We start from the raw sequence: 23,225 nt of genomic DNA, 5'->3' as shown, positions 1-23,225 counted from the left end.
TATTTCCAGTGATTTACCAGCTTAAATAGAATGTTTGAATCTAATTTTTCCTCCCACAGCTTTTAATAAAGAAAGCATTGTTGGGTAATTGGGAGTGGGGGACTGGCTTATATATAATGTATACGTACTCACACACGAATAATATAGTATTTAATATTGCACAGGGGCGCCTGGGTGGCTCAGTCGGTTAAGCATCCAACTTTGGCTCAGGTCACGATCTTGCGGTCCGTGAGTTCGAGCCCCGCGTCAGGCTCTGTGCTGACAGCTCAGAGCCTGGAGCCTGTTTCAGATTCTGTGTCTCCCTCTCTCTCTGATCCTCCCCCGTTCATGCTGTCTCTCCCTGTCTCAAAAATAAACGTTAAAAAAAATTAAAAAAAAATATATTGCACAGGAAACCTTCTTATGAAAAGTATGTTTTGCATTTTCTATTGCAAATTACTTATAATTTTTCTACTCTGTTCACAGGAAAATAAACATTGACCCTGTGAATGGAAATAAAAAGTGGTGATAAAGAAGTACATGTTTATGATTTCTCATTGTTGCTGCTTTCAAGTGCAGTTTAGATGATACTAAAGGACCAACAACTAGAGAATAGCCACTAGGGTGTTGGCTACCATTAGGATGCCTGTTGGATCTTGCTACTTTTTAAAAAAAATTTAAAAAAAAAAATTTTTTTTTTTTTTTTTTTTTTACGTTTATTTATTTTTGAGACAGAGAGAGACAGAGCATGAACGGGGAGGGTCAGAGAGAGGGAGACACAGAATCCGAAACGGGCTCCAGGCTCTGAGCCATCAGCACAGAGCCTGACGCAGGGCTTGAACTCCCGAACCGCGAGATCATGACCTGAGCCAAAGTCGGACGCGTAACCGACTGAGCCACCCAGGCACCCCAAAAATTTTAAAATTAGGTGCCTTTGTTAAATACATTAAGGCCAGTAGTTATTCGATTAAAATTCATCTGCTTCTTTTTTGTTTATGTTACAAATAGTATTTTTTGTTACTGTTATTCTGAAATATCTTAAGAACAAAGAAGTGAGCATGTTCTTTCATCGTATTTGTTCTGATGGTAGGATTCAGTGTAATTGAACCTTTTAATACATAAGCCTTTATTTTTGGTTGTGTTCCATTCTGAAAAATATTTTAATTCATTTCTGCTTGTCCAAGTTTAGTGGAATGGAAATGCATAGATCAATAGAAGTACAACAAAGATGTGCTTTAATCTTTTTGGAAGTTGATACACTCATTGCTTGTATTTTAGTCTAGCTTAATAGGGAGGTTGGATGAATCATTGATTACACTTAGGATTGAAGCTCCCAAATTCATATGTATTTGTTTTAGCTACTAGATAATTTTTTTAGGATGTCATTACAAAGTAGCGAGTTTTCTATTACAATTTCTCAACAAGTACATAGTGCATTTAAAGATAATATCAGGTAGTCTTGTGGGTTAAAGTATAGTACGATTTTTTTGTACATTTCCTGGATTTTTCTATAGATGTTCACAAAATTATTAATACTCATAGGCACTGGAATTAACTTTTTTGTTTAAAGCTTAAACATATTGGACTTTAATCATAAGTACCATTGTATTCTTAGTTTCTTATTTAGACAAGAAGGAATAATGGATATTTAACTGTTATTTTAACCTGTTTGGCCAGTAGATTTTTCCCAAGACTGAATAACCTAGATTTTTTTCAGGCCAGAAAATTTGCTTTACGGGTAGGGGCTCTTGGAAGTTTGTTTCCAGATAATATTATTGTTAGATAAACTAGCACATCATTTTAGATTTTTATTGGGAGAATTGAGTTTAATTGAATTGTTGCATATGACACGCGAACTAATAGAAACATAGATTCAGCATAACATATATTAGGTTTGGTTTCTTATGACAAAACTTAAAACCAGATAGAGGTCAATTTCTTTCTCATGGTATGAGATCCAAAGGTAGCTTTAGGCAGGGCAGCTCTACAGTAATCAGGAATCCAAGTTCCTGCCTTGTTGCTCTGTCATTTTTAACCTCCCATGTCATAGTCCTTCCTAGAAAGGGACAAGGAAAAAGAAGACAAGGCTATCTCTTAAAGAGATTTTCAGGACGCCACAATATAACTTTTTTGTCTGTTATTGGCCAGAACTCAGTCCATGTCCACATATATCTGCTGCAAGGCAAGCTGGCAGTTTAGTGGTTTCTTGAGGGGGTGGGGGTTGCCATGTCCGCTGTTAGAAATTGGGGATTATTTTACTAAGGAAGAAGGTACGAACAGATACTGGGCTGGCAACTGGCAGCCTGTTGTATAGTATAAATAAAGCAGCGTTTTGAATGTTAGAGATCCTCTAATTGACTGCCGCTTGCCAGTTAACCTTTACTGGGCTCTGGGCTCTTTGATGATGCTGATAAAAGTTAGGGACTCATTCCCTAGGAAGATGTAGCTGTGGACACATGCGTGGAATTTTGTAGGATTGCTGTCTTTGGAACTCATCCATTAAGGCAAGCAGTTTATTTATGGATCACTGTTAAGATTTTTTATTAATGAAAAATGACTGTCTTCTAGGAAAGAATGTTCTACTGTTAAAAGACCATTCTTTCTCACTGACATAGTCAAGTATGAGTTAATTAGCAGGCTCTGTATGCTAGATATTGTGATGATACTTCAACATTCAGAGGCATCGTGATTAATTTCTTAAGTGCTAGTTATGTGCCTGTCGTGGGACTGGAAGTCTTAAGTACGTTGTTTGTTTTCTCCATTTTACAAATGAAGAAATTATCTAAGATTTTATAGCTAGTGAGTGAGAGAGCTGGAATTTACACCCAGGTCTAACTCTAAAACCATTTCTGTTAGTTTTCATGAAGTAGACACTTCCCCATAAGCATGAGATGCATTGAGCTGAGGGTATTTAGCGGTTCAGTGTCAAATTCTTGTCTTGGTTTACATAATGAGGAATCTCTTTGTGCCTCAGTTTTCTGTTAACGTTTTGCAGAGCCACTTAAAATGTGATGGTGCTCCTCTTTTTATTTTGTATTTTTTAAGCCTGAATTGCAATCAGTATGATACGTGAGCTATGACAAATGTCAACTGGTAATCTGATCTAAGAGTAGTACAGAATAATCATATTTTAAAATGTCTTATCAGCATTCAAATTGCATATAGCATTGAAAAAAATTCTATGAAAACCACCTCTCGATCACCTTGTAAATCAGAGCTCACTGGTGCTGTGAGTACTGTCTTTCTTTCCATAAGCCTGCTGTCACGCGCACATGGAGTTTGGCTTAAAAGCTTTTTGCTTCAAGCTGAGGGTTTTGACCCCACTGATATACAGATGTTCTCATAATTTCCTCTCTTCGGCTCCTTTATAAATCAAAAAGAGTGGGAAAAGGGAAAATTATATGAGTAATTACAGTATGAAATTACTGTGGAAAACCATTTCATTTCTTTATAACTCTCTTTTCAACTTGAGTTTCAAATCACCAGCTTCTTAAACGTTAAGTTTCTTACATTGACAGGCCTTTGACTATGGCTGCACCACTGATTTATCAGTTGACACTTCTGCCTTTTGTTTTATGAGAAACATTATTTTCTTTCTTATTGAGAGTACCTCTGACTCCGATTGTGCAGACTTGACTTTAGAAGACTGTGTAGTAAGGCAGTGATAGGCCTGTCACTTCTTTCTGATCTGTGAACGTAAACTTTCACTAACTGACGTTTGATCCTTCCTTCCTTAAGTCTTGATTCTTATTTCATTCTAGGACGATTTGATGAAACTGTCATCGAAGAGAGAAGACAGTGTGCAGAAGATTTGCTACAGTTCTCTGCCAATATCCCCGCTCTTTATAACAGTAAACAGCTTGAAGATTTTTTCAAGGTTTGACAGTCTTCCTGAAATATTTTGTACTTTATTAAATATTTCTGTTTTCTAATTTGTCGTAAGGCAGGATTCAAGTTTGTTTTTTTTTTTTTACAAAACGTCACTTACTATTGGATTTCATTACTCACTGAAATAAGTAGAAGTTAGTAGCTAAACAACAATGTCTTTGGCATATCTTCTGATTTTAGTGTAGAAATGGATAAGATTTTTGATTCATAGGTTTTAAAAAATTGGTGCAGAGGGCTTAGAGATTATCTCATTCACTCTATCATAATTGAAATACATTAAAAAAATTTAAGTATCATGAAATTTCAGTTGCTGCCTTCACTTTTCGAGGTGTCTTTCAGTGGTAGACTCTTTGGGATAGAAACCACTGTAAGTTGATACGCAATTTGTTATAATTGTACTACTTTGTATTAGAGATAGACCAAAAATGGTCACTATACAATTTTAGAGAAGTAGGTTAGTATAAATTATAGTACCAGAATCATTGGATATGAGTATTTTCAGTTTCTTGACATGTAAGGTTTTCATTCTGAGTTCTTTATCATTTTAATTAAAAAATTTTTTAATGTTTATTTGTTTTTGAGAGAGAGAGAGAGAGAGAGAGAGAGAGAGAGAGAGAGAGAAAGCGGGGGAGGTGCACAGAGAGAGGGAGACACAGAGTCAGAAGCAGGCTTCAGGTTCCAGGCTAACAGCACAGAGCCTGATGCAGGGCTTGAACCCACAAACTGTGAGGTCATGACCTGAGCCAAAGTCTGACCCTCAACTGACTGAGCCACCCAGGTGCCCCATGAGTTCTTTATAATTTTATATAATTTTACAGTTTTCTGATTTATTCTGCATTGAACCTGTGCAAGTCGTCAGTTGGTATCAATGTCTTTAATGACCACAGTTTTCCTATTGCCTTTAGACTTCTAGAAAAAAGCTAGGTGATTGTGCCATCCTTGTTTTTTTCCTTCTGTGTGTAAATGTAATTTATTTGCATAAATGCAATTTGTTAGAACATACAGCCAGTGAGGTATATGAGTAGTGGGAGTTTTAAATTTCCTGATGGCAGTGGATCTACCAAAGGAAAATATTTTTTATGAAAAATATTTTATGAAAATAAAATATGAAAATATTTTAATTTACTGAAGAGAGTTGACGTTTTGCAAAATATTACAGACTTATGACTTTACAGTAATAAAAGTAGTAATAGGAAAGTTTATAGTAACAAGATTTCTAGTGATTGACTTCGTTGCTTAATTTTTCATTACTGTGTGAACTAGGCCAAGATGATGAATGTGGCTTTGTTTATGGTATACTGCAGATCTTTAGGCTAGAAGGCCAAATCAAATTGGTACAGTATTTGCCCTTTGTTGTTCTTGGTTACAACCATATCTATGTGGCAAGGAGTCTATGCTTATAGAAAAAGGCAGCTTTATTAAGCAAGAAGGATATGACTTCATAGAAGTTGTGAAAAGCAGTCATGCAAATTATCACATGCCAAGGGCTAAAAAAAATCAGTCTAGGAAAATAGGAGTCAGATCTTAGACCTTGAAGAATTTAAATAAAAGTTACCTGTTCATTCTGTTTCCTTTGGGTCTGGCAATTCCTGATTATAACTGCTGCTGGATGATAGTTACTTTTTAGGCTTTGTGCAGTGAGAGACAGAAGAAGAGAAAAGAATACATTGGGCACTTCAAGGGAAATCAAGCTAGTTTTAGAAAATGTGTTAGAAATACTTTAGGTAGTCTGCTGGGCAAGAGAGGGATACTGATTGGGTATTATCACAGCAGTAGTAGTCAGTCTCTAAATAAACAACGAAAAAAGCTTAACCGTATTAACTTAAACAAGAAAGGGGTGTCTTTGTCTCTTACAACGGGAAGTTGAGTGAGGAAGATAGGATGTCGCTGGCACAGAGCTCAATAATGTCCTCCAGAGCCTTAGCTTTAGCTTCCTTGTTTGGGGCGTGAAAGGAAAAGGGCCAATAAATGAATGCATGCCAATTTTTAAAAGCTTTCCTAGACATTCTGCCTAGAGGTAGTCCTTCTTACATCCAGTAGGCCAGAACTGGGTTACAGGACTGTCCGTAGCTTCAGAAAAGTCTGGGTGTTTGACTCTTTTGGCTTTCTAGTTCTGATTGTGGATGAAGGTATGAACGGGAGTTTTTGGGTAGTCAGGTCACAGGGTGTGCTACAATAACGTGTAGGTTTTTTGTTTGTTTGTGTGTTTGTTTGTGGAAACATTGATGGTATTTACCACATTGCAAATGACCACATAGTCAAATGATTTGATTTTTTTTTTTTAACATACACAGGAGTAGAAGGAGTGCTACAAAGTGCTAGAATGAGCCTCTGTTACTCATTACTCATCTTAAAAAATTACCAGTTTATTGCCAAATGTTTTTCATCTATACCTTTCCATGTGTATTCTTTGCTGTTTATGTATATGTATGTATGTTTGTATGTATATATGCATTTACAGTTTTATTGACATACTTTAAAATTTACCAATTGTAAGTGTACCATTCAGTGATTTTCAGTAAATTTATAGAGTTGTGCAACTGTCACATTTCTGCCACCTAAGCAAGTTGCTCTGTGCCCCTTTACTGGCAGTCTCCTTTTCCAGCCCCGTCCCTAGGTAACTACTTACCTGTTTTCTGACTATAGATTTACCTTTTCAGGACATTTCAATCACACAGAATCACACAGTATGTGGTCTTTTGTTCTGGTTTCTTTCACTTAATGTTTTCACATAATGTTTTGAGTTTTATCCACATTCTATCACGTATCAGTCTTCTGTTCCTTTATGTCGCTGGAAAGTATTCTGTTATATAGATCATACTACGTTTTGTTTATCCATTGGCAAATTGACAGACATTTGGTTTGTTTTCAGTTTTTTGGGCCTTTGTCTAGTATTGCTGCCAACAAATCTGTGTGTAGATATATGTTTTCATGTCTCTTGGGTAGATTCTGAAGAGTGGAATTGCTGGGTCTTATGGTAAGTTTATGTTTTTAAGAAACTGCCAGACTGTTCTCCAGAGTGACCATACTGTTTTAGATTCCCCAGCAATGTATGAAGGCTCTGGTTCTTACTCAATTTCACCAACACTTAGTATTGTATGATTTTTAAATTTATAGTTTTTCTAGTATGTATATCGTGGTATTTCACTGTAGTATTATTCCCATTTCCTAATGGCTAATGATGATGAGCTTGTTTTCAAGCTCAAGTTTATTTCTTCAAGTTTATTCAAGTTTATTTCTTGACTTTTGACGTCTTCTATTGATCTTTGTGCCTGTTTTTATAACAGTACTGTATTGTCTTGATTATTGTAGTTTTATAACAAGTTTTGAAATTGGATAGTGTAAGTTGTCTCACTTTATTCATACTTTTTCAGAATTGTTACAGTGATTTCGAATCCTTTGAATTTCCATAAAAATTTTAGCATCAGCTTGTCCATAACAACAAGAAATTCTGATGGAATTTTGGTTGGAATTGTATTAAGTCTATAGTTTGGGGAAAATTATTATTTTAACAACATTGTCTTCGAACCCATGAACATGAAATGACTCCATTTATTTAGGCATTCTTTAATTAGTCTCAGCAGTGTTTTACAGTTTTCAGTGTATAAGTCTGGCCCTTCTTTGGTTAAAATTACTCTAAGCATTTTATGCTGTCGTGAGTGGTTTACAGGTTTAATCCATGTTGCAGCATGTATCAATACTCCATTCCTTTTTGGTGCCTATATAGTATTCCTTTGTATGGCTAGTGGATATACTACATTTTGTTTTTCCATTCATCAATTGATGCACATTTGGGTTGTCTCTCCCTTTTGGTTATTATGAATGATGTTGTTAATGACTATTGGCATATAACTTTTTTGTGTGGACATACCTTTTCATTTCTCTTAGGTATATACATAGTATTGGAATTGATCTGGGAGGATTTCAAATTTTAATTCAGTTTATTTACTTGTTATAGGTCTATCATGGTATTCTCCTTCTACTTGAATCAACTTTGGTAACTTGTCCCTTCCCAGGAATTTTTCATCTAAATTGTGTAATTTGTTGGCATAAATTGTTCATAGTATTCCCCCAGAATGCCTTTGATTTCTATGGGTATGTTAGTGATGTCCCTCTTTCATTCATGATTTTGGCAATTTGTATCTGGTGTATTTTTTTCTTGGTCAGTCTACCTAAAAGTTTGATATTTTTGTTGATTTTTTTCAAAAGACCAACTTGGTTTCATTACTTTCTCTCTATTTTCTCTATTTTATTTTGATTTCTGCTCTAAACTTTATTTCTTTCCTTTTGCTTGCTTTGGATTTACTTTGTTCTTTATCTAATTCTTTAGTTCCTTAAAGTGGAAGTTTAGATTACTGATTTGAGATGGTTATTCTTATCTAACATGGGTGTTTACAACTATAAATTTTTCTTTTAGCACTACTTGAGCCTCATCCCATAGCCTTTTACACTTTGTTTTTATTTTTATTCAGTTTAATGCATTTTCTGCTTTCGTGATTTTTTTCTGTAGACTCTTTGGTTATTTAGAAAAGTGTTCTTTAATTTCCAAGTATTTGTTAATTTTTAAAGTTTCTCTTATTGTTGAATTCTAATTTTGTTTTCTTGTGGTCGTGGTCAGAATGCATGTATGATTTCAGTTCTTTTAAATATATTGAGACCTGATTTATTTCTTAGCATATGAACTATCCTGGAGAATGTTGCATGTGTGCTTGGAAGGAGTGTATATTCTGTTGTCAGGTGGAATTTTATGTACATTTTAGTTAGTTCAAGTTAGTTGTTAGTGATCTTTAAGTCTTCTGTATCTTTGCTAGTTTTCTGTCTAGTTCTGTCAATTATTAAGAGTAAGATATTGGGGCGCCTGGGTGGCGCAGTCGGTTAAGCGTCCGACTTCAGCCAGGTCACGATCTCGCGGTCCGTGAGTTCGAGCCCCACGTCAGGCTCTGGGCTGATGGCTCAGAGCCTGGAGCCTGTTTCCGATTCTGTGTCTCCCTCTCTCTCTGCCCCTCCCCCGTTCATGCTCTGTCTCTCTCTGTCCCAAAAATAAATAAACGTTGAAAAAAAAAAAAGAGTAAGATATTGAAACCTCCAGTTAATTGTTGAAGTTTCTTTCTTTTTCCTTTTTTTTTTTTAATGTTTATTTATTTTTGAGAGAGAGAGAGAGAGAGAGAGAGAGAGAGAGAGTCGGTTAAACGTCCGACTTCGGCTCAGGTCATGATTTCCCGGTGAGTTCGAGCCCTGTGTCAGTCTCTGTGCTGACAGCTCAGATCCTGGAGCCTGCTTCTGATTCTGTGTCTCCCTCTCTCTCTCTGCCTCTTTCCCACTCACGCCTCTGTCTCTTTCTCTCTCAAAAGGAAATAAACATTAAAAAAAATTTAATTGGCAGTGTGTAACTGCTGATATCTCTTCTCAATTTTAAATTTTTATTGTATTTTTAAACCTTGCTAACTAGGGGTTAGTCCTATAACAGCATAGCTTAGTGGTCAGCCAGTGATTGGTCTTTGTATTTAAACACTTTGTTCCAGTATATGCTTCTTCCATATGCTGATGTTTCTTGATATATTTTCAGAGTTCAGGCAGTTTTTAAGTTTGCCCTGGATTTTGTTTATCTTTGAGATCTCTTGCATTTCCTCTGTGTGTGTGCGCACCATTGTGGTTTGTTGGGGATTTGTAGATAGCTTGATTCTTCTCTAGTCTCTCCTGTATGGGTGAGTAGAGAGCTTGTTAAGAACCTGTATGGTTGTGTACTTTCTGTAGCTCCCTGTGAAATGTCTGGCTAATACGCTGGTCCTTTGCTTGCTGAAACCTCATGCTTGCTGAGCCACTGTGCATTGGTGCTGGGATCGCTACTATTACTGATAATACTGTTTGGGGTGGACGACTTCTGTGCTTCAGTCCAAATCATGCTTGCCTCCTCTGCAAGTGAATCTGTTGAATTTCAAGGCTTGTCTTGCCCTTGTATTAATTATCATGGGAACCCAGCTGGGACAGAAGGTGGGAGCAACCCCAGGCAAGAATACCACAGGCTCCCACAGTTCTTACCTGTGATTTTGTGTTTTTTTATGGGTAACCACTTCTTCATTCGTTATATGTTTTTGGTCAATTTCCAGAGCACTCAGATGGTCGTTTTGACATTTTTCTCCAGTTATATCATTGTCTTTTGGGGAGAGCATTTGCTGATCTACTTATTCTATTATACCTGGACTCCTTCACCCCTAGGTTGACACTTCATTAACAAAAAACTTTGAGATGCTGTGTAATAAATTTCTTTCTACTGCATAGTAAAGAACGCCTAGTGGTTAATGTTTTTGATCGAGAGATTAAAATAGCAATTAATCTAGAGATTTAATGTAGAGATTAAAATACAATTGTGGCGTATTTCTCCACTACTTACCTTGAGTTCCTATGGAAAGTTTTTTATTATTTTGTTTAATTAAAGATTTATTCTGTATTTGTTGTTTATTAAATGAAGTAAATAAAATTTCTCTAAGATGGTGAGCTAAAATAGCTTTTTGTATTCTTTAGTATTGTGTTTTTATTTTATCTTGTGAACAGATCTATATCAGCTAATATTAACAAATAAAAAATGAGTGCTTATGTTGTTCTAAACACTTTACATGTATAAAGTCTTTTAGTCCTGACAACATATTAAGTTATAAATAATAATTCCATTTTATAGATAGGTAACAAAGTCCACATCTCTGATAGTAGAAGAGGTAGTTAATGGTTGAAAGGCACTTTCTGTAAACTGAGATTATAAATAAAATCAGCTTTGTCTGGTAAAATTCTCAGAATATTTGCAGATTTGCTTAAGATTTGGTTTATGGCTTAGTCTAAAATAGAGACTCTTCTTTTTTGGAGAAAAATTCAGATACAAACTGTGATTTGAATATTTTAATTCACAAATAGAATAAAGTGTATAAATTCTTGCTTCTAAAGGGAATAATTGTTTTTAAAGTTTCAGTTCATTTAACACCCTGGGAAGTAAAATTTGGTAATTTTAGAGGAACCATTTCAAATTTCTCTTTCTTAAAGATAAGCTGGTAGGGAGACTTTTGATTATAACTAAAGATAGTTAAGTTCTTTGTGCTGAAGGAGAGAGGAAAAAGAGGTCTTGTATTTTTCGTGGGTTTTACTATCCTGGTAGTAGTGTTTGGGGACATAGAACTGTTGGTGGAAGGTAGAATGAAAGATGTTACGGAGCAAAAGAGCTATTATTTTAGTTATAATTATGTAAGGATTTTAAGTCCTTATACTCATGATTGAAACAGTCGTAAAACCACAGCACAAAACATACCAGCACCACTTTCTTGATAAATAGCATTTTCTAGTTGCACACGGAGTGAGAGAAAACAGTTTTTTGAAGGCTGAATTTGCAAACCTAGATACAGAATTAAAATAATGGTCACATAAGGAATCAAAATAGTTTTTATATTTTATTAAAATATAGTTATTTTATAGTTATTAAAAATGTGTTGCTGGGGCGCCTGGGTGGCTCGGTCGGTTAAACGTCTGACTTTGGCTCAGGTCATGATCTCACGGTCCGTGAATTCGAGCCCTGCATCGGGCTCTGTGCTGACAGCTCAGAGCCTGGAGCCTGTTTCAGATTCTGTGTCTCCCTCTCTCTCTGCCCCTCCCCTGTTCATGCTCTGTCTCTCTCTGTCTCAAAAATAAACGTTAAAAAAAATTAAAAAAAAAAATGTGTTGCTTTGGGGCACCTGGGTGGCTTAGTCAATTAAGTGTCCGACTTTGGCTCAAGTCATGATCTCATGGTTCGTGGGTTCGAGCCCCATGTCAGGCTCTGTGCTGACAGCTCAGAGCCTAGAGCTTGCTTCAGATTCTGTGTCTCTCTCTCTCTCTCTGCTCCTCCCCCATTCATGCTCTCTCTCTGTCTCTCAAAAATAATAAATAAACGTTTAAAAAATGTGTTGCTTTAATACAAATATCTTAGGTTTGTTTAGTTTTATATTATGTCTAAATAGATTTCAAATTTAGGGTGCTTCTGGAATCACTGAGGTGCTATGTGATATATGTTAGTTTTTAATTTGATAAAATTAAATGACTTCTAATAGAGTCCCATCATTTATCACTAAATAGAATGACCAGACACTAAGGATGTTGAGTAATAGTCTGTAGCTGGTGTGTGTGTGTCTGTGTGTGTTTTCTGCATTTTTTAAATGAGTACTTTATTTTTTTATTTTTTTATTTTTTTAATTTTTTTTTTCAACGTTTATTTATTTTTGGGACAGAGAGAGACAGAGCATGAATGGGGGAGGGGCAGAGAGAGAGGGAGACACAGAATCAGAAACAGGCTCCAGGCTCTGAGCCATCAGCCCAGAGCCTGACGCGGGGCTCGAACTCCCAGACCGCGAGATTGTGACCTGGCTGAAGTCGGACGCTTAACCAAGACTGCGCCACCCAGGCGCCCCTTAAATGAGTACTTTAGATAGGTTTTTATACATATGCTTTTATAAAAAGGCACATGATATAAACATGATAATATTCCTTTTGAATTCGCATTGGTTAATGCTAGATTTTAATAATAGATTGTTTTTTAGAGTAGTTTAATTTACAGAAAAATTGTGAGGAAAATATAGTGCTTTTCTGTATACCCCTTTCCCTTTCACAGAGATTCCCCTATTATTAACATCTTGCATTGGTGTGGTACATTTTTTACAGTTGATGAATCAATATTGATATTTCTATTGATTTTTTAAAAGCAAATGTAATCTGGTTTAACAGATGAATGGTTTCTGTAATCCTTATACGTACTCAGTTGAGATAACTATTGTTAATTTATTACTCATTTAAAAATAAAACCCTTACTGACAATGATACACAATTATTCTTCTCTTTTTAGGGTGGAATAGTTAATGATGGTTCTGAATTGATTGGACCTGCGGAAGCTTATTCGGATTCCCTTGTTGATAGCTTTCCGGAGTGTAGTACTGAAGGTAGGATATTTTAATTTTTTTTCATTGCAGTGGTTTTGATTGCAGAAGACTATAAATCGTATTTGAATTGCAAAAGAATAGATGGCTGTAGGAATTGGAGAGTATTTTATCAATTCTAAGATGCTTTTTGTTCTTCACGTTTTAGTAGTATCACCTAGTATCACTTGGTGCGTGATATTGGGTTGATGATACCTTCTTACATTTAATTGACAGCTTTTTTCTTTCTTAGTGATATATAAAATAATGATTTATCCTACATCTAATGGCATATTAGATTTGATGAAATATGGCATAATAAGTGTTCAGAATTTATATTGTCTGGTGTAAGAATACCTTGCTAAAGTTTATTTAGCAGCATCTGACTTTTAGACAATTAATTTCAAAACTGGCTTTAAAAGTTTAGTCATGTTCCTAGAAAGAGTAAACCTAAGGCAGTTCTAGTGTTTTTAGTATGTTTTATAATAACATAAGTCTAAACCAAAGCAGTTTTTTAAATTCTAATCACTTTAATTCAAGAATGCATAATCTCTTGTTTTATTCCTTTGTTAAGCCATCCTTGAATTTTTATGAAGATTTAAAATACATACATTTTGGTCTTTAGATTTCCTTAGCTAGTTTTCATCCAGGGAAGATTTTGGAATGAAAAAAAAAAAAAAGATTTGGGGATAGGGAGGGAGAGTCTTTAAAAATAGGTAATTAGATTTGTTTGAAGTGGCTTAGGTTTGGTTTATATAAAAGTAAAATCATAGACTAGCTATTTCTTGATCGCTTTCATGAAGAAGTTTATGGCTGAGGAGGATGCTTTACGACTCTAATATGGGAGGTAGCCGTAATCTCCTTGTAGTGATGTTTTTGTGGGGATATGTACTGATGTCATACATCAACAGACACACTGATACAGATTTCTTGCTGTACATTGGCATCTTAATTTGGTAGGAACAGCAAATTCCCATTCGTTGTGTAGGCTGAATCTTTTGGTGCTACCACATTGAGAAGTGATGAGCTCTTCTTGTTTTTCACGGTGGCTCCCATTGACTTAAAAGCAAAGTCTGTTCATTTACACCTAGTGTTCTGTGTTTTGTATGGGCACCTTAGGCCCAGCGGTTTCCATTAGATCCTCAATACTTTTGACTGCATACTAAATCATAAATCAGCCAAGGTTGTAGAAAAACATTGCTTACAGTAATTTGTTCACATGTATTTACTTACATTGTACATATTTATAAACCATTATGTTTTTCGGAAAAAACAAATACCTTTTTCCTGTGACCTGTTTTGATCTGTGATCCTTGCTAGGCTTTGGAAAACCTACTCCCTGCTGGGGATCCCAATGTGATTGTTTCTAGAGCTAGTTTCTTGGAAGGTAACTTATTCGGGATAACCAGATCTGGCTGTTGCCTCAGAGATACTCTGTTCCTGAGAAGAGGGAGAAGGTATTTTCTCCCTGTAAATGTGGTGATTTGGTGACATCCAATAGTGGACAAATAGAGTTACAAAGATTCATAGGAGAGTGTTCAATGAGGAGTACAGTTTTTAGAAATTTTAGAATGTTTCTTAGTTTCTCTCCTCTTGTGTTTTGTTATAGGAATCTAAGGTTACGTGATTTGGGAATTGTTATATTCTTTTAATATTCATAATAATCCTTTTTTACTAGGTGAGAGTCAGCCATGATGGGAGATGTATATCTCAGGAACCTATTCTAGTGTAAGGTCGTCATGGATGGGAATGATACATAGGTCTTTTGTCCTTTTTTATAGTCTGGAAGAGAAGAGAGGAGCATTATTATTAGGAATGAGTTTTCTTGGGATGGTGTTCTAGAATATGGAAGAATGTTCAGAGTTCAAATGTGACTGTGGTAAAAATGTGGTAAAAAAAAAATAGGATGAGCTTGTAATTTGTTGTTCAGAGTGGGACACTTCTGAGAAGTAGAGAGGGCACTTTAATAAGTACAAGACAACAAGCTTAAACTAGGACTGCCTCTGGTACACTGGGGCCATATGGGCCATTCTTCCTAAAACAGTTGTTTCGGAATTTACCTTTTGAAGTTTCAAAAAGATGGGTTTTCCTTGAAAGGATTTATCTTTTTTTTTTCCTCCTAGTTTTATTTATTTGAGAGAAAGCATGGGCGAGTGGGGGTGGGGGAGAGGGACAGAGAGAGAGGGAGAGAGAATCCCTTCCCACCCCCATGCAGGGCTTGACCTTACAAACCATGAGATCATGACCTGAGCTGAAATCAAGAGTCCGACGCCCCACCTACTGAGCCACCCAGGTGCCCCACGAAAGGATTTATCTTTTAGGAATATGCTTTTATGAGAGAAATTAGGGGCTACCTTTTTGTTAAAAACATCAGAAAAGACTTACGCTACCTAAAAGTAATACTGACATTTTATCCTTTCAGTGCATAGCTTAGTTTTCCAGCTGTATTACCATCTCTGAAACACACTGTGATCCATGAAGAATGCAAAACATGGAACTGGAAAGGCAGTTAAAGCTTAGATTTTTTTTAATCCCCCCTCCCTGTAAAAGCCTTTACGCCTGACTAATTAATCCTGCTGAAAGACCTTGTTGACAAATACAGATCGGAGTGTCAAACAGCTTGCAAATTCATTGTTATTTGAGAGGGGAAATGACTTTTAAATATCATGAGATTGTCTGGCATACTGGGTAAGTGGAAGATATACTTTCCTACCAAAAGGTCTGCAAACCCCAGAGACAACCAAGGGAGAGGGCCTGTGCTAGCAAAAGAGCAGGGAAAGCTGGCAGCCAGCCAAGCCCCACAGGTATGCAGTGAAACAGAGGGTTGTAGAGGGATTGTGGTGGCAAGTGCTCGGGGTTTGGATTTAGAGCCAAAATGTGAGGAGGTGATTCACTCCATAACATCTCCTCTGAGTGTAGTATTTTAAACGGTGTTTCAAAGGTGTATTCATTTTTCACACTTGTGATTTAGTTTGCCAGTGAAATGAGCCAGAGGGGCAAATCTTAATATATAGTCTGCTGTTTCAAGGTCCTTCAGTAGAGTTAGAATGACATGGCAAGTATATCACCTCTCAGAGAACAGATGTAGAGGCTAAGTGATCATTATTTTTATTAGTACCATAAAAATGCAATCAACAGGTCTTAATTTACCTTGAAGGAAAGTTTTCTGAGGAAAACATAAAGAGCTGGATTAATGACTTTGAAAAAAATTATCATTTGATTGTAATGGGATAGTGGAAACCCCTTTAAGGTTCCATAAAACCAATAATTTGGTGATTAACTGGTAAGTGTATTTTATCTAATATGAAATTGAGAATTATAAAATTATTCAGTAGGTTTTTAGATAAAAAGTTTATATTGTTTTATGTTTTTAAAATGAAATGCTGGTTACTTTTCATATCCTTTGTCCAGAGAAATTAAACTATATATATATTTAAAGATGAAAGAAGATTTACTTGATTGTTAACATCTTATTTCCTTTTTAAACTTGCATCTTTTCATTTGATTAAACTTAGCTATGAAGTTACCATGACATTTGTAGAAACCTGGCCAAAATGGTGCATGGGAATTGAGCTTCTTGACATGTTTCTCTCATCTGTTGGCCCGTTTGAAGGATGTAGGTTGCTTTACTGCCATGATGGCCTTGATATTGGAGCCTTTGATGTTGGTAGACTCTCATCTGGTAACCTGTGTCATTTCCTCTTCCTAATACGTGACTTGACTTCCTTTGCAGTTGTGGGAGGGACATTTTCCAGGTGTACGCAGCAAACCAGAGAAAATAATTAGATGATCGTAATCACAAATAGAAACTGAGAGGTCAGTTTCTTATATGTAAGATCTCATGTGTGGAATATTCTTCAATGTCTCCTGGGAGTAGCCAGATCTACCTTTGTGTGTGTGTGTGTGTGTGTGTGTGTGTGTGGCCTGTAAATTGTGGATTAAGAGCTCCCTGGGTGTTCAATTGTAGCAATTGTAGACACAAGAAAGAATCTATTAAGCTGTCTTGAATGAACCATTTTAGAGTAAATGAGATGTACATTTTGAGAATAGCATCTATTTCTGGTCTGTGTAAGGGATCTCTAAAATCACTCTCAGTTCAAGATTTGTATTTTTATTCGATGGTGGGATAAGAATTCTTTCCATTAAATCTTGAAGATTAGAGGTAAACTGTATTAATTTGGATAATTTTGATTAGTTTTAAAGCATTAAGGGAGACTAATTGGAAAGGTGTCTAGTTATTTAAGTTTGAGAAAAAATCTTCTGTATCAAAGTGTCATTTTATTGTTTTATTTTTCTTTTTATTATTTGTATTTCATTTGGTTGATTCAAAGTTGATGCTTTCAGGCAGGTTCATTTTAAAAAGGAATATTCTTAAGTTGGTTCACCACTTAATAGCCTAAATCTATTTTTGAGACGAACTTGAAGTGTGTGCACCATGGAGTAGTGTAAGATGACAAAAACAGAAAGCCTAATTGAAAGTAATTTTAAATTTAAAGCAGGATTTAGCGCAAGTATCCACTAGGTGGCACCATGAGAACCCTAAATCTTGTTACTGCGATTATTCTAGGCCCTCTTGTATTATGATAGAGTATGCTTATTCAGTTAGAAGTTCCTTTTTCTCTTAAGTGCTTATCTGCCTAACGTTTATCTATTTTCCCTTGTTAGTTGAATTTTCTTTGGTGAAGGAGTTTAAAATAGGTAAAAAAGAACAGATTATTATTCTTAAGAAACATAAATGAGAAGGTGTCATTGTATGTGTGCATGTAAAACAAATGATGCAAATTATAAATATTGACTCTTATAAACCCTAGGGCTATTGAGGATAATATTGGATTTTAGGGGTTGGGTGGGGCAAATAAAAAAAATTGATAATATGTCATGGGAAGTGTTTGAGAGTAGAAAGAACATCAAGAATGACACAGATAAATCCCTTATTCCACAATTAAAAATTGGAATTTCAGAGAAGTTAAGTCATGTGCCTAAGACAGTCTGGGCACTCGGGGTATTCAGTAGCAATCATAAAAAATATATTTTGAAAGAAGAGATTTAGTTTTATGGAGAGGGAGGCAGTGAGAATACATATTTGGTATAGAACTCCCAGTGTGAGCGGCTTGTGCTCTGGTAGCAGGATTGATTTGCAGAGATTATGGAGAGTAGCAGCGTAAGAAGTTCATTAGATAGGAAGGAAAGCCAACTCATAGATCCTTGTTGTTCATGAGAAGATAACAGTATTAGGGCTGTAATTTTGATTGATATGTTACTTTCTGAACTTACTCCGTTTTTCACCAAATATGCAGTAGATATTCTCATCCTCTTTTCATAAATTTTCAAGGGTGAAGCAAAGACTTGTCCCCAGGACATTATAAAAATGTGAAATATCAAAGGAATGGTACTTCTTAGTAACAGTGGCTATTTCTAAATGATAAGTTGATAATCAGGTACAGAATCTTAATTATGAGATTTGGGTATTTGCCTAAAATCATATTTATAAGGGCTTGTTTCTTAATGGAGATTGATATGTATGTCTTCTCCCTCAGGGTGACCTTTGTTCTGCTGGCTAGATATTTTGCTTTGTGTGTGAAGCATGAGTCATTGCTACTAGGAAAAGTAGAAATTCCCTTTCGTTGACTGAACCTCAGTGCTCAGTGAAAGCTATCAGCTAATAATAATGAGGCCATGTATTTTATATATAGTTGACCATGAGAGACCACCTGTTGTTCTAAAGGAAACCGATCTCTTTTTGCAGATGGTCTTCAAATACAGATTTCTGATAGTTTATAGTATAAAGATTTATTCTATAGCAACTCAACCTTTTCCCCTGGTGCCTGTCTTTCAGAGGTGGTGTCCTAGACAGATTTCACTAGACTGCCCTACTCTGAGCAGTTCAAAGCACAGAAGGTGAAGGTAGGTAGGTGAACTGGGATGCTATATAAACCCCTCATGTCTGTAGCTGCTTTTTAACCGGTCACCTGGGGCCCTCTAATAGCCCTGAGACTTGAATCTCTGTGATATGAACCTGGAGGCAGAACGCTTTCATAGAACCTTTGACTCTTCCCCCTCCCATCCCTTCCCAAAAAGGTTTAGGTTTTTGTCTTGATGGTGTTGGTGAAGGATGTACCTTTTACTCTCATGATGGCTCCAGAGGGCCCCTTTAAACATGGATTGACTTCAGGTTGGTTTAACTTTTGACAAATAGTGTCTGAATTGTCAGTTGTTGCCCTGCCTTATCCACAGTGTTCTTCCTACTCACCTTAACTGAGAACCTCTTGTTTGCTGCTCTATCTTATTAGCTTTCTTTCTGGGTTTTAGGAAGCTAGTCTCCACTTTCCGTGATATTTCTATGTAGCTTTGTATAAAACAGGTTGAATGACAGGACCGTGAATTCAAGGAGGTGAGCAAGCACTGTGATAAGTAGCTGTATTAAGGATATAAGGTGAAAAAAACTAGGTACTGAGTGTGTGTGTGTGTGTGTGTATGTGTGTGTGTGTGTGTGTGTGTGTGTGTATGTGTGTGTAAATAATTCATTACTGTGGTAGTGAAAGGGGAGCATTCATGAGGTGATTGGGGAATACTTCATTGAGAAGAAGGGAATTTAGAAATTGCTTAAATGCAGAAGAGATTTCCTAGAAGATGATTGGTTGCAGTGTATGGTTGAGATATGATAGGGTTCGACTTATGATATGGTTGAGATATGGTAGGGTGCATCTTAAGAGGAGAATTAAAGGAAGAAGGTAGGCGAGGAAGAAATGTCAAGGGTTAGTCTGCTTCAGACAAATCTGTCTGTAATCATTTCTGTCTTCTCTCTTAAGTTAGGAATTCCTTGGCACTGGCTGCTGGGTGATACGTATGGGCCTATATTGCATAAATTATGTTTGTATAGCATATATTTGTTCACAAACAAATTCCCAGTTTTAGCCCTTGTTGTATCTCCTTTGATAGCCTTCAAATACAGAGCCTTAAGAACTTGTCATACACATGTAAGCGATGTGGTAAGAGTCACCTGTAATCCCACCATACAGAGAAAATTACTGTTAGGCTACCTCTCTAGCCTTTTTTTCTGTTTTTGTTTTAAAATTAGAATTATAGTATATGTATATACTGCTTTGCAGTTTATTATTTTTGCATAAAAATCATGAATACTTTAGCATTAAATATTCGTTTGTAACATAATTTTTAATAGCTATATAATATTTTATCAAAGGAATGTACCATAATCTCTTATTGTTAGGAATTTGTTATTTCCAAATTTTCACTAATTTTTGTGATGATTATTCTCAAATATAGATCTTTGATCGTATCTCTGGTTATTTTTGGTATAATTGTTGAATTTCTGGGTCAAAGGTATAAAGATTTTCTGCATCTGAATATGCATTGTCAAATTGTTTTCCAAAAAGGTTAAATCAGAAGTCTTTTGGCTTCCCTTTGTTCCTCTCATAGTTGGGGTAGAAAAATTCCTCTTTCTAACATGCTAGTTTTTCTTTGCTCACTTTGAAAGATTCTTCATTTAGAATTAGGTAGAATTTGAAAAGGAAATTATTTGAATATTATTATTAATTATTACTTTATTTCATTATCTGATATTCTTCCCAGGTATTTTGCTGGTCTTGCTCTTCTGATCCAATTTTATGTAATCATGATTTCCTTTGCTAACAAAATAAGATTGGAAAGGTAAGAGAGGAAATAAGACTATGCCACTAGATTTTTGTGGTCAAAAGCCAAGAAACTGAGTACACATAATTTTACCCCTTTGCCCTTTGGTATTATTGTTCCTGTTAGAAAGGAAAATCAGGCAAAACATGAAACAGTACAGTGTGATAGATGATGTGAAGGTTATAGTGACAAGACACTGGAGAGCAGACAAAAGATCTATAACAGTGTTTCCTTTCTTTTATGATTAGCTGTATAAACCAGAACTTATTTTTTAAACTTTGTCTATTTGTTTATTAATATCAATGGACCAGGTTATATAATACCCCCATTTAAGGAAATAAGTGTGCATTGGAATATATAAAATGTTTTGAAATCATTAAAAAAATCTTTTATGAAATTTATGTATTTCTCAGAACAGTGATTAAATAATTTTGTAGATTGCTGTAAAAGATTCTGATTTTGAAGAGCTGTCTGTACAGTTGAAATGTCAGAGATTGAAAAGATTTCCACCAGATCCAATGAATCTCTTCTCAGCTTGTGGATTTAATGAAGTGTTTTGCTTTTAGAGAACAAAATTAGTTCTTTATGGGCATTCCACGGATTTGAGAAAAGCCCCTGAAAACAGGATATGTTGACAGGGTGCCAAAGTAGTGTCTAAAGTTGATTTGAAATTTGAGTTTAGCTGCCAGTAACATGTTTTTACCCTAACTTACTTTATTTGAAATGAAGTAAGCAATTTAAGTCTATAATAAGTTGACAAACTGTGGCCTGTGGGCCAAATCTGACCTGCCACTTGTTTTTATGTGACCTAATAGCTAAGAATGGTTTTTACATTTTAAAATGATTGACAGTATTCAAAAGGATATTATTTTATGGCATGTGAAAATTACATGGAATTCACATTTCAACATCCATAAATAAAGTGTTACTGGAACACAGCCATGTGTATTCATTTACATATTATATGTGGCTGCTTTTGTACTACAACAACAGAGTTGATTTGTTGTGACATAGATCATGTGGCCCACAAAACCTAAAATATTCACTCTCTGGTCCTCAGAAAAGAAGTTTGCCGATCCCTATTCTAGAATTGTATAGTCTAATCTACCTTTAAGTTTGGCTTAGGATATGATCTTGAGGAAATAATTTTCTTTTTAATATATTGTCTTTTCTGAGGAACTTGGAAGTCAACATTCAATGGTGATGCAGATTGCATAGCTGTTCCCAAATTTAATTTGTATGTAACTCTATTGTCAATCTTATTGAATGATATATAGATCAGTGGCTGTCCAAGTATGGTCTTTAGACCCTTGGGTATTCTAGAGATCTTCTCAGGGGGTCACCAAGGCAGAAATTATTTTTGCAATAGTCTAGGAAATTATTTGCCTTTTTCACTGTGTTGACATTTGCACTAATGATGCAAAAGCAATGATAGGTAAAACTGCCTTGCCTGAGCGTGAATCAAGACAGTGATACCAGACCGTAACAGGAATCATGCCGCATACTTGCAGTAATGCCAATGCTCATTTTACCTAAGAATGCCCATGATAAAGCAGTAAAAGCTATTAATTTTTATCAAATCTCCACCCTTTGCTACATGTCTTTCTTATATTCTGTGTGAAAAAATGGAAGTATACATAAAACACATCTGCCTAACTGAATTGCCATGGTTGTCTTGAGGAAGAGCACTTGTTTGAGCTATGAACTAGCAGCTTTTCTCTTGGGACATCATTTTTGCTTGAAAGCACAATTGACAGACAAACTGTCATTATTCAGATTTGGGTATTTGGCAAATGGTTTTCAAACGCAAACAAAGTGAGCTGACACTTTAAGGAAAACAGCTGACAGTGTTTGTTGCCAATGATAAACTTTGAGTTTTCAGTGCCAAATTAGAATCCTGGAGAACCTTTTTTTTTTTTTTTCTTTTTTAAAGTAATCTTTACATCTAATGAGGGTTTTGAACTCCAGACCCTGCGATCAAGAGTCATACGCTGTACCACCTGATGCCAGCCAGATGCCTGAATTTTGGAGAACTTGTATCTGCTACTTTGAACTTGACAGTTCCCCAAGACCTAAAGAATATTCTGCTGAGATTGGTGGTGATAGTAACAAATGTGATTTGTCACTATAACTCAGGGAACCAGTACTTTCAAAATGTCCAATGTGTGATGCACACATTCAGTGTGCAAGACAGATCAGTGGAGTTGAATGTAATAGAAACAAATTTCACTGACAAGAATTTATATTCTATATGGCAACTAAGCTTTAAGAAACTACCACTTGTCAAGTTTTGGTATAGTATCAAAAAACAATATCCACAAGTATTTGAAAAGGCTGCTAAAATATTCACCCCATTTTCGGTTACATATCTATGCAAGATCTTCCTCAAATCTTTCAACCAGGGCAACATCCGACAACAGATTGAGTGCAAAATCATAATACGAGAATCTAGTCATCTTCAGTTAAAAAGATTTGTACAAATGTAAAACATTGTCACTATTCTTACTAAATACTTTTTTGCTTTGGAGAATATAGTTATTTTGAACAAAAATTACATTAACATGTAATGGGCTTTAATGTTTACTTAAAAAAATTAGTCTATTTTAAATAGATATTTACAGGTATAATCCACAGGTATATTTTTTAGATATTTACAGGTATAATCCACAAAAAGAAGCTTTTTTGAGGTTCTGAATTATTTTAAGAATGTAAAGGGAGGTCCTAACGCCAGGAAGTTTCATAACTGTTGTACTTCATGCTCATTTACCATGAAGTCAGTTT

The 23,225-nt window shown here is 35.6% G+C and overlaps 1 protein-coding gene across 6 annotated transcripts in view; it reads left to right on the top strand.

Annotated features, from left to right (window-relative positions):
• The window catches only part of RPS6KC1 (ribosomal protein S6 kinase C1), a 179,968-nt gene that overhangs the window by 29,870 nt on the left and 126,873 nt on the right, over window positions 1–23,225 (top strand). For 4 of the 6 annotated variants that reach the window (XM_030303034.1, XM_030303032.1, XM_030303037.1 and 1 more), the window contains 2 exons: window positions 3,741–3,856; window positions 12,725–12,818. In XM_030303034.1, the coding sequence (XP_030158894.1) occupies window positions 3,741–3,856; window positions 12,725–12,818 (210 nt within the window). Of the gene's footprint in view, window positions 1–3,740; window positions 3,857–12,724; window positions 12,819–18,651; window positions 18,699–20,392; window positions 20,463–23,225 lie in introns of those variants that run through there. The other 2 variants (XM_030303036.1, XM_030303035.2) reach the window with 2 other exon arrangements.

The sequence above is a fragment of the Lynx canadensis genome, chromosome F1 (genome assembly GCF_007474595.2).
Source record: "Lynx canadensis isolate LIC74 chromosome F1, mLynCan4.pri.v2, whole genome shotgun sequence".
Classification (NCBI taxonomy): Eukaryota; Metazoa; Chordata; class Mammalia; order Carnivora; family Felidae; genus Lynx; species Lynx canadensis.
Note: the sequence above shows the minus strand (reverse complement) of the source record. Positions and strands in the feature narration are given on the sequence as shown.